At 32.3% G+C, this 24,979-nt stretch overlaps 1 protein-coding gene across 1 annotated transcript; it reads left to right on the forward strand.

The window, feature by feature from the left end:
- The first annotated feature begins 1,626 nt into the window (after positions 1-1,626).
- LOC127726968 (phosphatidylinositol-glycan-specific phospholipase D-like) lies at positions 1,627-23,844 on the forward strand. The gene is made up of 18 exons (XM_052234341.1): positions 1,627-1,636; positions 2,103-2,158; positions 2,854-2,932; positions 3,613-3,710; positions 4,169-4,279; positions 4,827-4,875; positions 5,399-5,462; positions 5,967-6,074; positions 9,501-9,596; positions 10,703-10,821; positions 11,342-11,445; positions 12,470-12,583; positions 15,521-15,592; positions 16,371-16,521; positions 16,923-16,982; positions 19,261-19,502; positions 21,875-21,962; positions 23,711-23,844. Exons 1-18 carry the CDS (start codon positions 1,627-1,629, stop codon positions 23,842-23,844), a joined length of 1,755 nt encoding a protein of 584 aa, XP_052090301.1.
- Positions 23,845-24,979: the final 1,135 nt, after the last annotated feature.

Here is a 24,979-nt window from a genome sequence, read left to right on the forward strand (position 1 = left end):
CTGTCAAACAAATGTTTTTATAAGTAAAATAGGTGAATTTTGTGTAAAGGGTAACCAAATGTTTATGCAAACGAAATAGTTATGAAAATAAATAAATTATAGCTTTTGAAAAAAAAAAAAATTTTTTTGGTGATGGATTCGTGTTCCTCAGTCTTCTATGTATTGTTTGTTCGTCTTCTTGTCGTTTTTCGTTTTACGCCATGGCGATTTCAGTTTTTCTTCGATTTATGAGTTTTGAATGTCCCCTTGGTATCTTACGCCTTCTATTGGGACAAAAACTGTAAGCACAAAAGAATAGAATAGATCAAAGCGTAACGATAAATATAGATTGTATATGATAAATAAACAGCATATTTTTAAGAGGGAGGCGAAAGATACTAATGGGATATTCAAACTCATAAATCAAACACAAGCTGATGATGCCATGGCAAAACACGAAAAAAAAAGTAAACAAAACACAACATAGAAAACTAAAGACTGAGCAACAAGAACCCCGATCAAACACTAGGTGATCTCATGTGCTCCGTTAGGGTAAGCAGATTCTGCTCCACTTGTGGCACCTGTCGTGTTGCTAATGTACGTACAAACCCGGTGATAAGTCGGATTCGGTAGATCATGTTCGAGGACAAGAGTACGGGATTGTGGTAAGGATAATTAGAACATATCCCTCGTCATCTGTGAAAAGGATATTCCATAACGGTCGACCAACCGAAAACTTTTCGAAAGGATGATTTCAACCTCATTCTTTGGAATTCGTAGTTTAATAGCTTCCTTGTAAGTAGAAACCCTCTTATCAAGGAAATCATGAAAGGAAATGCAAGCTTTGGAATATCGTATAAACTGAGAGATATGTACTCTATATGCAGGGGCTGCTTGAATGTTCTTGCATAGAAATGGAAAGTTCACTATTGGGAAGCTGAAATCATCTCTTTTAACGTAATGTTTTGTTCTGAACTGACCGTCATTGTCAAATTGTGGATGTAAGTCAAGATATGAGGCAGTCATTCTGTGGTATCCTTTATTCAAGTTTGATCAAATAGATGCGTTCGAAATAGTCACCAAACTTTGAATTATTTAGTGAGAGAGAATATCGTCTATATAGAGGAACAAAAGTTAAGGATAATGCTAGCTTCTTTTCAATCTTCATTACAAGTGCCTATATAAAGTCAGCATCAAATGAATAAAGGAACTAATCGGCAAGAAGAGGAGCACTTTTGGTTTGCATGTGGATGCCAATTGTTTGTTGAATACCATCTTCGACATTTATTAAAAAATGATACAAAGGTTGTTTTAACAATTCTCTATAAGAACATTATAACAACAAATTCATCAATTCCAGTATCAAAATTGAAGTTGTATACGAGTATTTAAAACAAATCAAGGAAGATAATATTTTTGATTATACAGAAGGAAATTTGGATTCTGGTGATATCCCAGATAATATCAATTTTTACACAGTCCCATTACTGAAAAGTAGATAAAAGAACTTGTTTATTTTTATGCAATTGTTAAGCAAAGTATCATAACCAATGTTAGATGAATATATGAAGAAGTCGCTTAATGTTAAATGGCTTTTACGTGAATATTTGAAGTGCTATTCGTGATAATTGTGTCATATCAAGTAATATGTCGATTGGTAATTTTGTTAGTTAATAAAAAAAATCAAAATGAGTCTTCTGATCAGTTAATTTATTCTCTAAGGATCGGACTAACTTTCGCTAGTGCGACTCAACGATTGATTATGTTATATCCCCATAGACGGATTGGTTGGTATACTGCAATCACCTCGTTCTTGTATAATAAACAAGGTGAAGATTCTTTGTATTTTTCTATTCTAGTATTGGCGGTACAGACAAGGGTCATTCATTTCCTCCATTATTTTTCTTAACGACTTAGAACAGTTTTGAAAATAACTAATGTGATTGTGATATTATACACGGAAGACATATTTTTCGAAAGCGCATAGGACTGCAAATTCGTTTACATTATCCGCCCATTTTTTCAATTTGTCATTAAATGTACTTATAGCTTATAATGACTGCGTGTTTTTAACTCAGCAAAACGTCTATAACTTATTTCAATTTTGTTCATATCTGTTCCAGGCCACAGAGCAAGATCTTATTTCCTGGGAAATGGAAAAACGGTTGATTATCAGAAGGTAAAATTCACATTTGTATTTATGCACTGTACTATGTATGGTTTTTGTCAGTTGTCTTTACAGCCTGAATGTTTGGTTAAATTAAGACATGATATACTAGTAATAATATGTTGTAGTCAGGTCTTCGTTAGTCTCTGTGGAAATAATTCATCTTGACATAAGACGATTTTATTGAATAGAAAGGGACAATGTTCTAACAGGAAATCAATATTCAATAATCGGTACTACCGAGCGATACTAGAAAGCTGGAGTACTCATTGAATTCCCTGAAAGAGGGACGAACGATACAAGAGGGACAGTCAAACTAACTATTTCAATTATATTCAAGACAATAATTAGTTAATAAATTAAACATACGAATCGTGCTTGAACTGAATGGACACGTTCAATCGATTTTTTAAATGTGTCACCTCACAAGACAACAGTACGAAGAGAGACATATCATCTTAACTAGACATATTATAAGCCAATCAATTGTTATTTTTTCCTCTTCAGATCGTTTGTCTCTGCAGCAACACCAATGTAGTTTCACTCTACATTCTGAGTATGTGCAACATCTGAATCATAAAACAAGTAAAAGAGGTGGAACGTCACTATACAGAACTTCTAAAATTCAAATATTTGTTTAGTGGATGAATGTTTTCTTTAGTAATTAGTTGTTTAACTATCAATAATGATGAATGTTATTCTTTTAGTTAATGAACAACCACAATGATGCTTTCTTAGCTGGAAGCGCGTTTCCTGATGCCTTTTACAGTAATTTGTGTAAAGAAGGTACATATATGTACTATATATTATATATAACAAGTACTCCGTTGATAGTTCAAACGCCAAAGCTATTCTATAAGTAAATATATATGGAAACAATTTAGGCTCGGGTACTAAATCAATCCATTTTCACAAAGTTTTGCTTTCAATCGATCCGTGACTTTCTAGCGTGGGCTATGGTTCCTTCAGTCGACATGACTGTATCTGTGTGTATCGTTTATTTGAATTGCAATGTGATATTTTTGATCGAGGTACTGATTAAACTTTCCAAGATTCAATAAGAGGTTTAAACAACATAGTGGGACGTACAGTTTTATGAAGATTCTAGTACCTTTTCATAATAATGTATTCATCGATATGATGATGAGTTTGTTTTAAACAGGAATGCCGTCTTTATGCTGAAAAGTATAACATATGGTTTTTCTATCTATAAAATAGTATCTTGTGATGTCAGTTTCAGTCGACGTTTGGTTTAAAAAGGGGTTTCCTACAGATAATTGTATCTGCGTTGGTCATTCTTTATATGAATCAAACTTTAACTTATCTTGCATTATGTCTTCCATTTTTAAATTAGCAGAAGTTGTTCAAAGGATAGCAAAGTCATTTTATACTATTTCACAGGGAGACCTAGATTGTATTGACTATCAAGATTTCGTTTATAACACTCATAATTTACACTTCTGTAGGTAACTACAGCCAAATATCAGAGGACACTCATTGGACACCTTTTATCACCGCCTCAGTTAACTACATCAGGAACAAGTATCAACAACCATGGAACGAGGTTTGAATATAATTTGCAGCAATAAAAAAAATGCAATATGCAACTGAATAAAATGTTAAAAAAAAACTGTTTCTAGCAATATCATTGAACTTGATTATTAGTAACACACCATGATCAAATCTCCAATATTTAAAATGAAATCAATTAATTACAGATGTTTTATTGAATATCTATGTTAAACTTCTTACAATATTTTGTTTTTGTTTTTGTTTTAATTCTTTACTTTAAATGTCGACTTCATAATGGGGACGGTAAAACTTTTGCGAAAATAGAATAGTTGTCTTATCATAATAAAAGTTATAATCCTCAAAACTAGGGTAGTCTTTCATTTTATTTATAGTACATTTAAAGTAACATGTATATGCATTGTAAGTAAAAATTCACATTTTAGCACAATTTTTGTACTAGCATTATATAAACATTGTTAAAATTTTCGATTTTCTTTAATCATTTTGAAGGCAACAGAAAAGCTTGTAGTTTTTATTCTTGGAATTATGTCTCATCAAGTGTCAGACGTGGTGTGGCATAGTCTAGGAATTGAACAGGGATTCATTCCAACTTTAGCTGCTGTAAGTAGTCTTCGCTTGTACAATCCATTCAGTATAAAACATGTGGCCTGCTGTACAGAAGACTCGCAGTTTCTTAATGTTATATCTGGATCAATGTCGATACTGTTTATCTATAACCTTCGTCATTTTACGTGTTTTGTCACTTAGAATGTTAACTGTAAAGTAGAAATGCCGAATCAAATAGATTTTCTAGAGCGGGACAAACAGTCAACTACAGCATTTAAAGTTTTATCATTTCAACGGGACTGTTAAAATAAGATGAAAAAAGAAAAAAAAAACAATCATGTTTTGGAATAGTATGATAAATTCAATTTAGTAATGATTTACTGGTGCACTTGTGAACTGGTGGTTCCTGAATGAAGCACCAGCCAAGTAGCTTGTATTTCCGTACTGTCATGAAAATTCGAATATTGTTTTATTGAAATTTGTTGTTATAAATTTTTGGAAATCATTTTAAGTTAATGAATGTAATTCCCTCAAGCATACATTGTGCAAAATTAGTCAAATAAACAGTTTGTACTTGAAATGATTTATGTATGTCTTGTAGGTAGATTTTCATGGAAACTATTCCGTGGCCCATGAAGCAGCAGATTTGGGTATGTACATGTAGTCATTGTGAAATACAGAATAGTTTTGGTTGCTGCTTCTTTACTATCGTATTGTTACTATGAGCAATAATGTGTTCAGGTTCTCTGAATTTAAAGAAAACATATTTAATTAAAAAAATAGTTAAAAAGGCGTTTCTCACACTTCAAAACAATAGGGTTTAAAGGAAATAGTGAATAAGACAATGTACGATTGACCATGATAATAAAAAAGTGAAACAAAGATTATTCCACGCTAAGAACTTCTCTATTCACCATTGTTGTTGGCTCTGTAGTCCAACTTGTCTAGTCTTGGAAGTCTAAATTATGCAAAATCGATAAAATTGTTTCAGTTTGACTAGAAGATACAATAAAGTAAATGAAAAACGATATCAAAATCTTTTGTCCATTTTTCTTCATTTTCGAAGGACATATCTAAAAAAAACTGTTTTCTACTCATTGATAAAAAAAAGGAAGTAATTAAATCATACAGCGTGTTGTTTTAAATCTAGATATCTTTTTACATTTACATTAGGCGGTGATGTAATATCAGTGTGGGACATGGAAGTATTTGATGACCTTGACCCTACACAGGACTGGTAAGGCATATATTACCTTGTACTGCTATGTTAATATAAAAGTAAGGAGATGTGGTATGATTGCCAATGCGAGAACTATCCATTAGTGACAAAGGGAAGTTAACAATTACAGGTCACCACATGGCTTCGAGCAAAACCCATACCGTATAGTAAAATATAAAGGCCCCGACAAGACAAAATGTGAACAATCCAAATTACAAAATTAACGATTCGATTTATGCTAAAATCAATCAACGAAAAACAAATATTGCATACAGCAAACAACGACAACCATTGAATAACAGAGACAAGCACATAAAGAAAGTGGCGGGGTTAAACATATGTGTGCGCGGTGTATATATATTCAAACGTTTGGACAAAGTTTTAGCATTATTCTATGATAAGGATGAAACAGTTTGCAGACAATTACTCCAATGTTTTCCTTATGAAATGGTTACATGACGATGAAAGTAAAAGATATAATTTAAAGTTGAAAATAATTATGAAAACCTTTTCATTATATAGGTACGTTCCAACTGATGACTTATTCAACATATATCAACAATATTATAGCAGTGTAAAGATAGACAAAGATACAATTGACTCCTGTTCAACACTGATTGTTCTAGCTAGGTAAAATTTTAACAAAAATTGAACTTGAAAAGAAAAAATGCTTTATAAATTATTGGAATAAAGAAAGATTTGCCAAAAAAAAAAATAAACATCTTTTGAAATTGCATACCGTAACATCACAATTGAAATTTCTCAAGTTCCAGGTTGTTTCAATTTATTTGACTAAATCAACATACTATTTAGAGGTTTCAAATAGAGGATCTTATTTTACCTCCTCCTTCATAAGGTTTCTTTATTGTTACATAAACAATTGAACTATGTATATAACTGTTTTTGCCATCTTAGTACTAGATATGTTTGGTATAATGTAAGTTATATACCTCTCATTTCTCAGCATTGCAGAAATATATGGACTCCCGGAGGTAAGCAATACTTCTTTAAAAATAAATTATTGACATTGAAAACAAAACTGCTCCAACAGAAAGAACGACAAAAATAGACACTACATAGGTTTTACGGCCACCTTCCCGCATTGATAGGCCGATCTAATGTTTCAGTGTCTGAACTAACAATCGACATGGTTTTACAATACTGCTCACAGGAAAACAGTAGTTTTGTATCATTTTGCATACCAATATAAAGATGAGGCGATATGAAATAATTGCCAATGAGACAACTATCCATCAGAGACCAGAGGACAAGAATGTAAACACTCATAGGAAACTGTAAGGCCTTCTACAATGAGCAAAAAACATATTGTATAGTAAGCTATTAAATGCTTTTTTCATGACAAAATGTGAATCAATTCAAAAGAGAACTTCTGCTGCTTGATTTATGCTAAAAGAACGAACGAAAAATAAATAAGACAGACATCAACCATAAAGATTGTGGAGAGGTTTAACATGTTTGTGAACTTTGGAGAAGCATATCCTTCTGCAATACCAACAATAAATATCAACAAAAGTGTTCATAATTAAGTTTATTTCATGTAAATAGAATAGGGAATGGAAAAGGGGAACGTGTCGAAAAGATAACAACCCGACCAAAAAAGCAGAAAATAGCCCAAGGCCACCAATGGGTCTTCAACGCAGCGAGAAAAGCCGGCACCCGGAGGCGGGCTCAGCTGGCCCCTAAACAATAATGTATACTAGTTCAGCTAAATAGACGCTACAATAAACTATGAAGCATACAAATCAACCAAAATTTAAAAAAAACCCACAAGACTCACAAAGGCTAGAGGGTGCAAACATGCGGCGCGGTTAAACACGTTTTGTGAGATTTCAACCCTCCCCTCATACATCTAACCAATGTGGCGTTAAAAAACACACAGCAATACACAAAGTAAAACTGTTTTTAAAAGAAGTCCGAATCCGAGCTTGTATAGGTGATAGAAGAACCTAAGCAAATTGATAATTTTGTTTTTGTTCATTTTAAAGGTGCATACAATGTACATACACGTTGTTGTATAAAAAAATGTTTGTAACTTTTTAGTAATATTCTAAGTAGTAATCTTGGGGGAAAACCTGAGTTAAATCAATTCATTATTAATTAACAGTAAATTAAAAAAAGTTTAAATTATGAAACAACAAAGGGTTACTATTTGTATTAAAAGATCTCGAAATTCATCCGTGTCCATTTTATAGGCTTTTTAGGCTAAAAAATAATTTAATATGCTACTTCAATATAATATAGTGCTTATGATTAAGGGGAAACTATGTCCTTAGACGCAGCAAGCAGTTTATGATACAAAATATTTCTGTTTTTTCTTTTATTTTTTCAGCTATATCAAGTAGTTGCAGAAACGAGCCCATTCTTAGAAAACAACATGGAGGATTATTTTCTTGGTGGAATAAATGATATGGTTGGATGGTCTAACAGAAACTGGCAAAATGGGGTGACACTGTTTGAAAAAGGCACAAGGTATATTTGCTAATAACGCAAACGCATCATTTTTATATAGCAATACTTCCTTCTGGGGATACTTTAAGATGAATTAAAATTCCAATGATACTGATGAGTTTTTTCCTGTATCAACTATTTTTTGGTTTGTGTTCATTGACTAATTGAAATTGTAAAAATGATAAATACATTTAGGTCATTCACAGAGTTTTTTTTTCGGTTTATTTTACCTACATATATGAGCAATCAGCATGTATAGAGATTATTTTTCAAGCTTAATCTCGAATTTCAGTTTTTTCTCGAATAGTATTCATTAATGTGCTTTGAACTTAAATCTAGAACAACTCTTGGAGAGACGGATAAAACTCTCATGAATATCTAGGCACATAATAAAAAAAAAACGAAACAATAAAGTAAGATATTCTGATGAAAAATGTAAGACAAGAAAACAAAAACATAATTCTACTGATGATAGTTGAAAATTATCAACATTTATATTCAAAATGCTTTTGCATCAAGCCCGGTTTAAAAAAAAAAACATGTAATAAAAGAAACGGTTTGCAATTTCCTTGTGTATTTCAGTACCTGTAACTTGAACCATAATCCACTATTTGTGTATTGTAATACATCAACATCAACTGAGCTTGAAACAAATAGAAATGGGAGAGACAAGAACGGTTATTTTATACAACCAGACATGCACGGTTTGACAATAAATGATATGGACGTGCAAAAACAACACAGAGGAATAATGATAAAACCTTTAGATAGTTTAAAGGTGAGATATGTTCCCGAATTCAAACAACAAGAAATCAACTAATTAGAATATATAGAGACAAAATTACGTCTGACAGCACGTTGTTAACAGCAAGTTCGCTTTTACCATTTTTATAATCAAGTATAATCATTTTATAAGATTTTAGATGGTTAAACATAAACCGGTTTTATTAAAAAATACATATTTATTTTGTATTTACATTGTATCATAGGTCAAATTTATTTGTTCAGTGTATGTTCAATGGTGTTAATATGTCCTTTGATTGAGTTAAGCTATTTCAGTTGATATTTTATAGTGTGTCTTTCTATGTTGTGATGTTACACTATTGTTTTAGAAAAAGGGTGAAGGTTTGGTACCATTAAAACGTTTAAACCCGCTGCATTTGTTTGTACCTATCCTAAGTCAGGAATCTGATGTTCAGTAGTTGTCGTTTGTTGATTTGGTTCATAAGTGTTTCTCGTTTCTCGTTTTTTATATAGATTAGACCGATGGTTTTCCCGTTTGAATGGTTTTACACTAGTAATGTTTTGGACCCTTTATAGCTTACTGTTCGGTGTGAGCCAAGGCTCCGTGTTGAAGACCGTACTGTGACCTATAATGGTTTACTTATATAAATTTTGACTTGGATGGAGAGTTGTCTCATTGGCACTCATACCACATCTTCTTATATCTATATATGGCAACTGAAAGTCATTTCAACATACATTTTCCAATAAATAGCCCAATGTGTTCCATCTCAAATTTGATAGCAGTATAGCATATTTAAAGGTCTGTTTGTAGAAGGATATTCGTTCAAAGTTAAATCACAGACGATCAGAGAAACAGGAGACCAGGAAAAACCAAGATAGCAATGATCCACGTACTGGTATTTATGCAGTTAACAGTTCATATGCCAAACTTGGATGGTATGTTTTAATAGTTCACTTTCAATTCATCTGGACATTGTTTCCAATTTAAGATTTGTCTTCCTTTTCTTCAATTGGGGATCGTCTTGAGGGAAAACGCCTGAATCTAAGTTTTATATCCATAGTCTTAAAATTGCGATGTTCTAATTTGCTTTGTACTCTATTCGATAAATTACAGCTGAACATGAAAAGGTCTATGATTGAAGTCCGTGTTTGTACCTCTAGATGTCCTTTCCTTTGTATCGCTGGGATGGTATCACAATAATGTAAATCCAACATCTCCTTTAATTCATACTTATATTTGTAGACGTTGAAAACGGTTCTTTGGCAACAAATAAACCAATCGTTAATAAGTTATGACATTACAACATACGAATTTAGGGGGCTTTAATGATCAGAACTGCCGTTTAAGAAAAATCTTTTGGACACAACGGTTTACACATTTGGTAGTGTAATACAATTTTAATTCAATTCGTATATCATGAATATCAATTTAAAAAGCTAGCACATATTTCTCGCTATGATTAAAAAATCAGGCAGTTTTTGCAGTTATTGCAGTGTTGTATGATAAAACAATGTTTGGGGATTGAGAGCAAACATGTTTAATCCCGCCACATTCTGTACGTGCTTGTGTCAAGTTAGGAGCCTGCAATTCATGATATGTGGTTGTGTCGCATGTTTTTCTCTGGTTTGTTGTTTTATTGTATTAGTGTATTCCGTTATCGGCATCGTCATCTAGGTACAGTTTGTGGTTAAATTTAATTTTAACATCCATAACTTTGTCAAACCTTCATGGAATTTTACAAACCTTGGAAGCTCATTTTGATCAAAAGACAGTATCCAGAACAGCATTATTTTAGTACTAGCCTTTTTTGGTGGGTTTTCCCATTTTTTACTGATAAAGGGACTTAGTATTGTTTGCAGTCAACATTTAGATACAGTTTGAAGAAGAAAAAAATCGATTTTGTATAAAACAAAGTTGCGTATTTTACTGATAAATGGACTTAGTTGTTGGTCGTCAACATTACACATTTTCACTGACCACAGGAATCGCAGGAGAGAGACAAAGCTTTACGGAACCGTTTACGAACTTTTATTTTTATTAGGTCTCTAGAGACGGGAGACATGGATGGAGATGGTTTTGAAGATTTAATCATTGGTGCTCCAGGATATAGTGTACAGGGGAGTGTGCAGGAAGGCAGAGTTTACATCATCTATGGAAATGGTAACAAAAGGAAATTAGTTTATTTTTATGCGATTAAATTATTTACATGGCTAGATTTTTCATCAATTATTCGTTGCCTCTCGTCAACTGAAAATGCAAAAACAAGTAATTTTAATTGATTCTAAATGGGTTGTTTTTAAGGAACCGAAAAATGTTATTATGTATTTTTTTTTACAAGATACATTTGTATTGTACTTATCATACTTGTTCCTAATTTGTAAAATTGATTTGATGTGAAATGATTCAGCATCCGGTATTGAATGTTCAATGATTTCATATCATATGTGAATAATTAATGCTTGTATCATATTGTTTTCATAATTTATGCATTCTTACATTTTTAAATCATTATTTTATAATTTTTTTTATTTAAACGTATCTAGATAACTTAAATTCAATGTCATTTTATAAAAAAAAACTTGCGTGTGTACTTGTTACAAAAAAAAACCCGTATATGGCTCATGCGTATTGGATAACTAATATCAAAGAAATGAGTGTTCTATCGCTATTCACATTTTAGATTCTGATTCTGGTGGATTTGATTATTATGGAATAAACCTGGATGTTAATTCTCGATTTAATCCCATTCATGATCACATTACAACGATACATGGATATCACAACGTAAGTATAATTAATAAACCAAAAATAAAGCAAACTAAAAATATACTCCGTATCATATTCTTGTTTATTTCAAAATTGTAGTGATTTTCTATTTTTTAACCAGTACCAAATTGTTCTTATTTTCTAAAGCCAATCTTTTATTTTAAGTATAGTTTTGCATAAAAATTGCAGAATACAATTATGTTTTTTTTCTGTTATATAATGCAAAAATTATATGATACAATAGTAATCTATTCATGTCATTAATTGACAATGAGAAAGATATAAGAAAATAGAAAATCTTGAGCAAATAATAAATATCCGGGACTAATTTTAAGGTGGTACCCAACACCTTGACTAATATTAATTTGGCTCGTTTAATTTTCATAAAATTTTGACAAAATGTCTACTTTGACCCTTTGACAAAAATATAAAAATTTCAAAAAATTTGAACCAACCACTTTATCAGAAAAATTTCGTTGGTTATATAGCAGTTTGACAAACACTAATTTTGATCATTGAGAAGCTTAATATTTCCTTAACAATACAACGTAATTAAAACGTTTAGCTGATTTTTACAGAGTTATCTCCCTGTAGTGTTAGGTACCACCTTAAATTTGATTTACCAGTTGTGTATTTCTACAAATGATTTCTATTCAGTTATACATAAGATTGGTTTTTTTATAATTTGATATTGACAACAAATGATATTGACAACAAATGATATTTTGGAAAGTTTAACAATTCTACTTAATATATTAACAACATCGGCATTTAGTAGTAGCAATTATGTTTATAATAATTCATCTGAAGATGAAATAAAATTGTTCATCTCAATAAGAAAATCACTTTACAAGTGTTTTATTTGACAAATATATTATTTTTCGAGTTATGAGGTCTGTTATCAACCCAATATAGCTTATTATGAACTCAAGCGATGTTAAACAATCATCAAATCAACCAATTAATCAACAAATTAATCAATTATACATTCAATCAGTCAACCAATAAATTAATCAATTATTCAATTTATCAATTGTTCAAGAAACAATCCAGATTTGGATCAGGCCTGGCTGTTTTGGATATAAACCTTGATGGCATATTAGATATAGCTGTAGGATCACCTGCATATTGGATCGATAGCCCATTGGAGTATAAGGTATTTGCATGAAGCATGTTTTTATAGATTTAAGTTTGAATTCATTCGTCATTCCTTTCTTGTTGATTTTAATAACATGTACTTCATTTGACCATGTTTACTTATAGATTAAGGTTTGTCCCATTAATAAAATTCCTTCAGTACTTTCAGTACTTTGCATATAACGCGTACATGGACAATACTTACCGTGAAATCGAAGAAGCAGCCGAGTGTAATGTTAGACTCTTTTGGCGCTTAATATATTTCGTCAGAAAAGCCGTAAAACCAATCAAATTTCGGAAATACTACATCACAACGGACAGTGTAAATATCCTGAAGATATTTCCAATGCTTTTGTTGACTTTTATGCATACGTTTACACCAACCAAAACGCTAAATTTGACAGTGATTGCAAGGCCTATGTGACTGAATTCGTAGATCGCACACTCGAGCCATGTGCAACAAATAATGGCCTCCTCCAAGGATGGGAAATAAACATGTATGAAATCGAAACAGTGATTATAAACCTCAAGATACGACAGGCACCTGGAAATGACAAGCTGCAAACGAACATGTGAGATACAGTGGAAGTAAAACTATACATATACCACATCTTCTAATTTTTTTATTTTTATACATGTTGTTATTCTCCGTATATTTAATGTAGTGATTCGATTCGGTCGTATTCCTTTGTGTTGGATGCATGGCATATTGATTCCATTGTATAAAGGTAATGGAAAGTGCAAACAAGCGCCCGGAAAATATCTCCCTAATCGCTATTGCCAATACTTTATAAGTTGTCCGAAACTGCATTAAAGAAGCGATTATTAACCTCTTTGGAAAATGATTTGTTCCCAAATTCAAAACAACAAGGTTTTCTAAATGGACTTAGCTGTATCACTGCCTCCTTCAGCTTCCAAGAAACTATATATTACCTTTTAGAATTAGGCTGCACATTGCACGTTGCATTTTTGGACATTTCCCGTGCGTTTAATACGGTGTGGTATTGTGGCCTAATTTACAAACTGTACCGACTCGGGATAAATAGTAAAGCATTACAAGTGATTTCTGATTGTTATAGCGATATAACGAGTGCCGCTTACGTTAGTGAACACGTATCAGTACCTTTCAAAGTCCAACAAGGCGTCATACAAGGTGGTCTACTATCGACCCTTCTTTACTTGGTTTACATTATTGATCTATTAAATGAACTAGAATTAGTTGAAACCCGAAATATTTCAAATATTTATACAAGTAATCCATCATTTGCTGACGATGTAGTGTGTATTGGTACTTCACCACAAAGACTCCAAATTCTGTTAATTGTGCTAACGATTACTCACTTAAATGGAGATTTGAGTTTACTACTCTAAATCTGTCATCTTATGCTACATAAATGAATTAGACCATGTATTCAATCTAGTTGATACTAATGTTAACGTTTCAACTGAGACCAAGCACCTTGGGACATTTAGAACGGTTGACTTATCGCCGAGCACAGATATTCAGCATTCATGAAGGAAGGGTCGAATGCTTATTTTGCTGTAGCTGGTACTGGATCTTGTTTGTCAAATCTGTTAACTGTGTGTAGCCTCTACAATAAAATCGTTATGCCTGCGGTACTTTACGGATGTGAACTTTGGAATGGGTTAAAACCTACAGGTTCTCTTGAAACCTTCCAGCATTTCATTGTTAAACATATTCAAGGCTTCCCTAAACGAACACGGTCAGATATATGTGATTCAAAGACCAACCTTAAGAGACAACCGATACCAGTGGGAAAACGGAAACTGATGTTCCTTTATAAATTTTGCAAAATGAAGGCCGAATCACGTACCAAACAAATTTTCATTTATAGACTTTACCAGTTTTTTGGAGACACCTGTAGAAAACAATATGGATTCATCCCAGATGTAATTAACATTTTATCAAAATATTCACTTTTGATTTTTTTGACTATCTATTTGTTTACGGGCACATTCTCAACAAAATTTCAGTGGAAAAACATTGCCAATAGTACTATTAACCTGAATGAGAGACTTCAAAAGGAAGAGCGAATGCGTAGAGACAACAATTTTATCAGATTTCTACGATTTTCTGAGAACAATGGCTATGACTTCCTGTGGCAATATGCAAACATTACTGGCAGACTTTTAACCACGAAACATATAGCTAAACTTTGGACTACTCTCCAGAAAGCGGAAACTGCAAATTGTGTGGACACTTTGTTCAAGATACCCTGAAACATAAAAAAAATCTGTGCACAGAACTTCAAAGAGAGACTCTTCCTATATAATAGTTAACAGAATTCACTAGTGACAATTTCGTATGCACACTCGTTTCAAAATCAGACGAGAGCATAACAGGTTTTCTGCTTGGCAATAAGGGAGATGTCTTGTACATTTTAAAACCAGAGCATTATTTACGAAGGATTTTCTAAAATACTGTAGACTGTAAATACTTTACCAAAAAATTAAGTGACATTTCTAATTTTATGATTTCAAAACTTCATAATTGTACATAATATATGCATTTGGTCTTTTGTCAATCTCCTATAGGAGGAAATAAAGTATGATAATGATGATGTTTGAATTCATTCGTCATTCCTTTCTTATTGATTTTACTAACATGTACGTCATTTGACCATGTTGACTTATAGATTAAGATTTGTCCCTTTGATAAAATTCCTTTAGTACTTTTAGTGTCATTTTTATGAATTTAAAATTGCCGATGATAGTTTAATCGACTTATTTTGTTTCCCATTGAAGAAAAAAAAACTATTAAATAGATGTCAAAGACAAGTACAGGTTGAAACTATGGACATGTCATTACAACACATTTTAATTGTTTAACTCCATACTTATGTTTTACCCGGTTCTACCAATACTCATTCCAAAATAAGATTATCCCTAAACACTACCTTCGTATTTGACATGTTCATGTAATGATTCTTTGCAGGGATTAATTTCAATTTATCTCGGAAAAAAGACCAGAATGTATGAAGAAGTTGACATTGTAATAACATGTCAGGTAAGTGCTCATCATATGCATATAAAGAATAAGGATATATATTCAAAATTTTCATTTATTTGCTTAGAGATTGAAATGCAAATTTCTTTGGCTTTTTAAAGAAAAATGTACATTGTAAAGTCCTTGTCGTGACGGGCTTTGAGTAGATGTTTGAGTAGCCTGAGTTAATCAAAAGTTGGATAAAGGTTTCAACTCATCCAAAAATAAATTTGAAAGTCAGAAAACTAATCTGAAATTGCAGACCTTTTTAATTAGAAGGGTACCTGTAAATATTTCTCTTATAAATTCTTATAGCTGGGATGGCACCTTTATTAATTGTTTATCAGATCTTCATCGCATTTGTATGAAGGTTTTGACCAATCAAAGCCTTAGAAGATAACTTTCATGACCAAAACAATCTGAAATGGGGAACATTTTTTTTTTTGGGAGTAGAACTTGTTAGAGTATCTACTAGTATAATGATATGTGAGCTTGCTCACTAAAAGTTCACTTCAATGTATATGAAGTGCAAATTAAAGTATTGTTATTGTCTATCCTTTTGAAGATTTCTGGCCGCTTTACAACGATAATCAGAAAAACACAATATTCTAATTTTTTGTTGGCTTTTAATTTCTCTCTTTGTTTGTCTGAAACTGTCATTTGTCAAATAGTTGGTTGCCTTCATCAAATCGATTTACATCGTAAACTAACACATTTTAATTTGTGGTTATCTTGCGTTGCTTAAGTGATGTTTATTCAAATACATTTGTTATATACTGCGTTTATTTATTCTTTATAGAGTCAGTATTGTAACCTTGGATACAACCTTGAATCTGGTGACATTGATGGCGACGGACATGATGATCTCATTTTTGGTCTACCATTTTATACAGATAAATATAATCAGAGTGGACTTGTGGCTGCAATGATGGCCAGCAAAGATGTTCCAGGTAACAAACGATGAACATAATAACGTGATAGATATATTTAAATATGCTTCTTTTCACATTTTGAAAAACAAATTATATCTAAATATTATGAGTTGAAATCAATGTCTTGTAAAAAATGAAGGAACATCTCTTATTTTTTCTAAACGTCTTTAATAGCTTAATTGCGGGAACCATTTTATTATTATTATTTTGTGATTACAAACCTTTGGAGTTATCAAAAGTAAAGGCTTAAAATTAAGTGTTGTTTTGTCTTCATTCGAATGGTAAAAGGCAAATTCTAGATATCTCTTTCATAAATTGTTTTATATAATGAGCGGAAGATACCAATTGGGTAAAATGCGGTATTAATATGCAGTAAAAATAGCGATTTACATTAATTCAATTATTTTGTTAATTTATAGTACACAAGACCGTTGCATTTGAAGATATAAAATGGAGGCAGATTCTAGATAAAGAGGTCAGTATACGGTTTTCTTTTAGCAAATTAGGAATAACATATATTTCATAATCCAAATAGACATGTTTAGAAGAAACACCGACATAGCTAGATAATACAATTAATTATCTAATTACTACCACAATTTGATATTAATAAGTATTGTAATTTTCATTGTTATTAATAAATGTAATGGCAGTATTACAAATCTAATCTTGAATCAATCCTAATCCTATCTTATTTTTGGGAAATATTTTTACAAATTCATATGTGACGTCACTTTGTGTGTTTTTTTAGAATTTCAAATGTGACGTCACTTTGTGCGTTGAGGCTTTAGCTAACTCGGCTGTGTATTTTTATATGTTGGATTCAGTTGTTTTATGTAATGTATCCGTTTTTATTCTGTAGTTAGTCCCCACTTTGGTTTTATCATGTATATCTATTATATAGTCATTTTATAAAATTTACTGTTTGCAAAATTATAAATTATTCTAAATAATAAGGATGTTCTTGTCCCAGGCAGAAAATCCTGTCCGTGTTAGACGCAACTTTTTGGAAGTTTTGGTCCTCGGTGCTCTTCAGCTTTGTACTTGTTTTGGCTTTCAAACTTTTTTTATCTGAGCGTCACTGGTTGGTCTTGTGTGGACGAGACGCACGTCTGGCGTATTGAATTTTAAGCCTAGTACCTTCTGCTAGCTATTATTCGTGTGTTTCTTTGTCCTATATGTTCTCCCATTTATTTGTATTGTGGTCCTGTCATGTGATGTTGTCGTTTTGGTGTTGTGTTTGACGTTGCCATAAAAGCGGGAGGTTTGGCATGCCACAAAACTAGGTTCAACCCACTATTTTTTTCTTAAAATGTCCTGTACCAAGTCAGGAAAATGGCCATTGTTATATTATAGTTCGTTTCTGTGTGTGTTACATTTTAATGTTGTGTTTTTGTTGTGTCGTTGTTCTCCTCTTATATTTGATGCGTTTCCCTCATTTTTAGTTTGTAACCCGAATTTGTTTTTATCTCTATCGATTTATGAATTTCGAACAGCGGTATACTACTGTTGCCTTTATTTAGTAAAACATAAAACCATAACAACATTGTGAACCATTGTTGCTTAACGTTGTATAACGTTTATTTTTTCTCTCCTTGCTTTTGATTAATTCTTTGTTTTTCTGTTCTGTTTATATACATTAAAGACTCACAATGACATGTAAAGTGTTTTCTTCCGTGTAAATGATTTGAATTATACTTTTCTACATTCCCGAATATTAAATGCTTTCCTGGTTGTGTGATTGTGGATCGTTTTCAACTGAACACTCAATTAATTTATACTTATGTAATACAGACAGCTCATGTTATATATATCGACTTTTTTTTTGCTTAAACTACATGGACGTCTGCTAATCAAACAAATACCTCCTATCTATTACTCCAAAAAGATTTTATTTTCAGCAACCATACGCTTGGTTTGGTTTTAATGTTGTTTCCAAGAAACAAACACTGAAAATAAGTTCACCAAACGTACGGAAATGCATCGAGTAAGTTCGTATGGTTCAGATGTAACTTATGAAGTGATATTTAAAAAATGAACAAACTGAAATATCTAAAATTAAATAAATTTGCATGATTTTATTTATATTTTACCAATGCAGTTCTTTTCTCTACGATTATTGCAAAAAAACCTACAATCCTCGACCAGTAGTTGTAATACTGATCGTAATCATTAAAAATAACAGTGTAGAATATTGGTCTACTAGACAAGACCTGACAATAGTTGGTATATCGAGTCAAGCTAAACTTTCAAGAGATAATGAATAAAACGAGATTCATAGATTTTAGGACCAGAAAAATAGATAAACAATAACCTCTGACAATAATTGACCATCTAGATCAAAATAAAACAAAACGAACCCTGTTGAGAATCATATCAATCATTGGGACAGAAAAACCATTTAACACCATTAATTAACAAAATTAACAAAATAACATTATCTCGTACAATTGAAACAAGATATTTAAGAAATAGATCTAATATTAAATTTATCTAGTGTACCTACCATAATACGTGTGTCGTAAAGTAAGAATTACGTGGGAAATGGCTTCCTTGTGGTTAAAAGTAACAAGAGATATAATTATTATAATATGTTTGTATGGGACCACCACAAATACATAGCATAACTTTCAACTACAGTTTTGTATATTTACAGTCCTGTGTGTAAGTTTGATCCACACGACGTCCAGGAAATAGGTCGTGCAGATATTTTTAATTATGGAAATATATCCACAATTAAAAATCTGACAATACTAGGAACAAAAGCCCATGAATCTGCTGGCTACAGCTTAGACTTTGGATATTTATATGACACAGCGACAATGATTTTAGCAGTAGCATTTCCTGGAATGACTGTTGAGGGATCATATCTAACACTGCCTGTCAATTTAACACGTGCTGGTGTTGTTATACTTTATAATATGACAGGCACGACACCTGTTGAAGTTGCTAGATTTGAGGGTAACAGTAGATATGGTGGATTCGGTACACTTGTTATGGTACAAATTATTATTATTCAACACTTTTTAAGTTAATAATGGTAGTCTTATGTTTTGTAGATTTAGGTCATGGTGATTCCAAAACGATTTAATAAAGGCAACAGTAGTATACCGCTGTTCAATAGTCATAAATCGATTAAGCGAAAACAAATCCGGGTTACAAACTAAAACCGAGTGAAACACATCAACTATAAGAGGAAAACAACGGAACAATAGAAACACTGAACTGCAACAAAAAACAAACGCCAACATACATAGAAACGGACTATTTGATAACAACTGCCATATTCTTGACTTGGTACAGGACATTTTAAGAAAAAATGGTGGATTGAACCTGGTTTTATGGCTAGCCAAACCTCCCGCTTATATGGCATTGTTAACATTACTGCTAAAATGACAACATTACGTGACAGGAATACAGTACAAATAAACGCAAGAACACTCAGGACAGAGAAATACATAGATAAATAATATAATAGTACACTACAACGTGTAAACCACAGAATAACAACGGACACCTCCCATGAATTTACGACAGTACACCAGGACACCACAAACGAAGAGTAAACTTCGCGTCACATAAATGTATCAACGCCACAAAAAATGACGTATTTTTTGTGACGTTTGTATTATCACAGGTAAATTTCTAAAAATAGAATAGACTTATTTTATTATGGACACGTACAAGAATATAAAATTGGGATTGAGTTTGTAATGATGTTATTTTATGTATTTTCTAACTATGACAATAATATTAAAATGGAATTGTGTTTGTAATGGTATTATGATTTGTATTTTCAAACCATGTCGGTTTATATTCTAAATCAAAACTGTGTATAAACCAAAAAATCCTGTGCATATAGTTTCTTTAAACTTAAAATCATTAAAATTGAATACATTTGCATATATAGATGTATTAATAAAAAAAAGAGACTGAACGAACTGAGAATGACCGTTCCCACACAAGAAAAGTCCATAAGTATCGGAAAACAAACAAGGCGATGACCCAACATGCCAATGAGTTAACTTCAAACAATATTTTACAGAACATTAACTTGGACAGTGACAGGTTCTCTTTTTGGTCCAGTTTGGTCCAAAGTCTTGTAATTATAATTGTTTTGATTTTCATACTTCCGTTATTAATTAAGGGGGCAATAACAGGGCTAGGTTTCATTAAAGATGAAAAGAGTACACAAGACGCGCGTTTCGTCAACAAAAGACAGATCTATAGTGTATCAAGACAGGTAAAAGAACAAATCAATTATTAAATTGAAGTACATTCAAATCAGATTAAAAAGTTGTGCCAAATCTGATTAAGGTCATCTCTCCCTGGGGGTTGGTAAACATAAGCGTTTCGAATGAGTTTAAAATTTCATAGACAGTTAAGGAGAAGTGTGTTCGGGCCCTTTTTGGACCAAAATATTGTACATTTGTATGATTGATTGAATTATGAATAGTAACTATTTCTGAGTTAATATTTTTTAAACAGTAGTAATATAAGCTGTTTTATTTGTCAAATAGTACATATTCTAATATCATATGTATTTTTGTTTTATCAAAACAGCTGTTACAAATACAAATTAAACATTTTTTTGTTCACATGCATGACATTACTGTTCTAGTTTGTTACCATTTTTGATAATGTATGAAGAAGTGATTTTTTTTTACCTTTGTTACATTTCAATTAAATATTGAGCTGTCCATATTCCTCACGGAAAGAGCTATTCTTTGAATTTTCTCTGCTTTCAACTGTTCTCACATACTTGAAATATAATAACGTTTCAAATTACCCGAATGCCCACTTACCATTAAACGCCCCAATTAGAAGTCAAATATAAGATACTTAACCTGTTAACACAATCTTAAGATAAATTGTATTCACAAAATCGAGAAATTTTGTACATTATATATACGAGTTCCTATGGCAACCAACAGTAGTCATTTTGCACTTTTCACTATTTTTTCAATCAATACTCACATAATCTTTAAACAGAAATAGTATGAACACACGTAGAAAGAAACAACTTCATACTCAGTAAAAATGTGCTATAATAGGAGATAACCAATTTTCTTTACAATATCTTTTGATGATTCTGCCCAGAAACACTCAACGCATTTCAACTCTTCTCATCGTTTTCGCAAAAGTTTTTCTTTTTATGTCATGATGACTAAACTAAGTTGAAAATAGTTTCTAATTACTTCATTTTCAATGCATATCCAAAGCTATTTGCACATTTTTGTCATCAAATGAAGTTTTTAAAGAAATTGTTTTAAAACTAGCCAAGGTAAATGAAAAAAGGAGAAGTCCATTAAACCTGACAAAACCAAACGACCGTCTATATAAAATATCTTTGAAACGAAATGTTTTGCAGATTGAAGATGTGAATGGAGACGGTACTGATGATTTGTTGATAGGAGAACCGTCCCGGAACAGCAACAAAGCGGAAATTATCAATGATGGTAAATTTAACAAATGAAAAACTAATTGTTTAGAACAAACCTATTTAAAGTTATAAATATCACTATCCTGGTTGCTATGATGAGTTTATTGATACAGATGTCATTGATACACTAAAACAGTTTTTTTTATCTGAACAGCTCTTAAACGTTAAACTCAATGATTTAGTCGTTTTCAGTTAATTTTCAGACGTATCCACTGCGGTTATATCAGTACTGTTCAGACAATTCGCTTGCAGTCAATTATGTTCTGATAAGTCTATGTTTAATAAAGAATAGAGTCTGTTTTTGGGGCAAAGTATGGTGGAACAATATAACGTAGTTGTGCCCATGAAAATGAGCGACTTGCTTATGAAAAAGATAATGTATAAAACTCTTGAGGTTAATGGATAACTTAAAGGTATACAAAAATGAGTTCGTGTCTAATATTACAGAACGTGGTCTTTTGTTCTTAAAACAATATCGTCTAGAAAAACATACGGATTAAACCTTATACTTTTAGATGGATTCGGACTGTTGGGCAATTACTAATAATCATTAAATGCACTATTAAACCAATTCTTCCCGTGAACTTTATCGAACTAGAAGAATGCCCCAATTGTAGATCTTCATGAATACCTCTCTGAATAACAACTTTTATCTGGTGCAGGAGAATTAGTACCGTTAATGATATTACTACCACTGGGTCGATACATCTGTTGGTGGACTGTTAGTCCCCGAGGGTATTACCAGACCAGTAGCCCGTACTTCGGTACTAGAATGGACATACGAATTTTGTGTTATTAAAATTTGCTGTTACAAAATTTTGGAAATTATTTTTAATTAAAGAAGACATCTCCCTCATGCAAAGCTCTGATTCCTAGTCCTACTTTGGCTACACTTATTTGTCCTTTTTGGTTTATTTCGCTCTTTATTTTTAATAAGCTTTGGATTTCGATTATTTTCGACTCGAACATCACTGGAGAGACATTTATTGTCGAAATGCGCATCTGGTGCAGGATAATTTGTACTGTTAATGTTAATACTACCAATGCGTCGATACCTCTGCTGGTAGCTGTTAGTCCCCAAAGGTATCACCGGCCCAGTAGCCAGTACTTCGGTATTGGCATGAAAATACGGATTTTGTGTTATTAAAATTTGATGTTACAAAATTTTGGAAATTATCTTTAATTAAGGAATTGATCTCCCTCGTGCAAAGCTCCGATTCCTTGTCCGAATTTGGCTACACTTTTTGTTCTTTTTGGTTTATAAGCTCTTCATTTTTTAAAAGCTTTGAATTTTCAAATATTTGACCTCGAGCATCACTGGAGAGACATTTACTGTCGAAATGCGCATCTGGTGCAGGAGAATTGGTGCCGTTAATGTTAATACTACTAATGGTTCGATACCTCTGCTTGTTAGGCCCTGAGGGTATCACCAGCCATGTAACCAGTACTTATGTACTGGCATGAAAATACGGATTTTGTGTTATTAAAATTTGCTGTTTCAAAATGTTTGCCTCGAGCATCACTGGAGAATCGAAATGCGCATCTGGTGCAGGGGAATTGGTACCGTTAGTTTTGTTTTGAAGTTTAGAAAACAATCTTTTTCACTTTCGAATATAATGTTACACGAACTCTATGTTCAGGATTTGTGCACTCATAAAACGTTCTTCTACTTTACCATATAGTTTATTCATGTAGACCAATTGACAAAAAAAAAAAAAAAATTGTGTTCTCTACATTATCGGTTTTGCCTTCCTTTTTATATAGTAGATGGACTGGTGTATGTTTACTATGGAGGGAAAAACTTTCCAAAAGGGGATGCAACAAGGGTGCATTGTGGCTTGACAAAACCTTGTCCACAGAAAACAGTAAGCACTTGCATTCTCCATATAGACTGCTAAAAGTGATTTATAAGTATTTCATTTAATATGACGTGCAAAAAGCAATATTTGATTTGATTTGATTTTTTGTGTTTTAACGCCACTTTTAAGCACCGCTTTTGGGCTATTTCGTGGCGGCCAGTTTTTATTGGTGGAGGAAGCCGGAGCACCCGGAGAAAACCACCGACCTTCGATAGGAAAACTGACAATCCTAGTCAATTAAGATTGGAGTCGAGTGCACCCGCACGAGCGGGGTACGAACTCACAACCTCAGTGTTGACTGGCTAGTGATTACAGTAGTAACTACTTAGACACCTCGGCCACCGAGGCCCCCAAAAAGCAATATAAATTCTTATTTAAATTGATTGAAATTTTTCGTTAGGTTTAACATATTTTCTTAGTCTTGTACAATTTTCGACATGTCATCATTTTAATCTTTTCAAATTACCACGTTGATATTTGAAAGACACCTAGTATAAGAAAAATAGATTTTTATTATTCTTTTAGGCTGATTTTCTAACAAAGCAATTTGACTACATTGGTGTAAATAATGGATATAAATCTAGAATACTGAAGACCAAGCAAGATCAGGTATGATTTTCTAACATATTTATTGCATAAATCGCCAAAAAGTGCTTTCATTGTATACAGTTCATGTTCAGCGATGGTAACGAGGAACAAAAACGAACATTTCGGACATTTTTCTTGCTAATCATTGATTTCCGAATATTAAATCAAATTTGTCCAGCATATTGACTGGACTTATGAAGGACAAATACATATTGATTTTTACTATAATAAGGCGTAATGGCAGGTCAATTAGGAAAACAAATCAGCAAAATCATCGATAGACGTCAGATAATTTCTTCATTTATATAAATTAACATCATTGTAAAACTTTAAGTTGTGACGGGTGCCTGGATGTGTTGAATATAGTCGTCCCTTGAATTCTCAAACTGGCAGTAAAACCTTAACCATCATACCTTTTCCATTTCCAGAAGCATTTAAAATCTCTAAACCATTATATTTCGGTCGACTAACTTTACATATCGGATTTATTGTTTGCTTGTTCTCTCCTGAATATGCATAACATATTTGCCATAAGACGTTAACAAATTAATCACATTAAAACACAGACCACCTTCACAGCATTATG

The sequence above is a fragment of the Mytilus californianus genome, unplaced genomic scaffold (assembly GCF_021869535.1).
Source record: "Mytilus californianus isolate M0D057914Y unplaced genomic scaffold, xbMytCali1.0.p SCAF_19, whole genome shotgun sequence".
Taxonomy (NCBI): domain Eukaryota; kingdom Metazoa; phylum Mollusca; class Bivalvia; order Mytilida; family Mytilidae; genus Mytilus; species Mytilus californianus.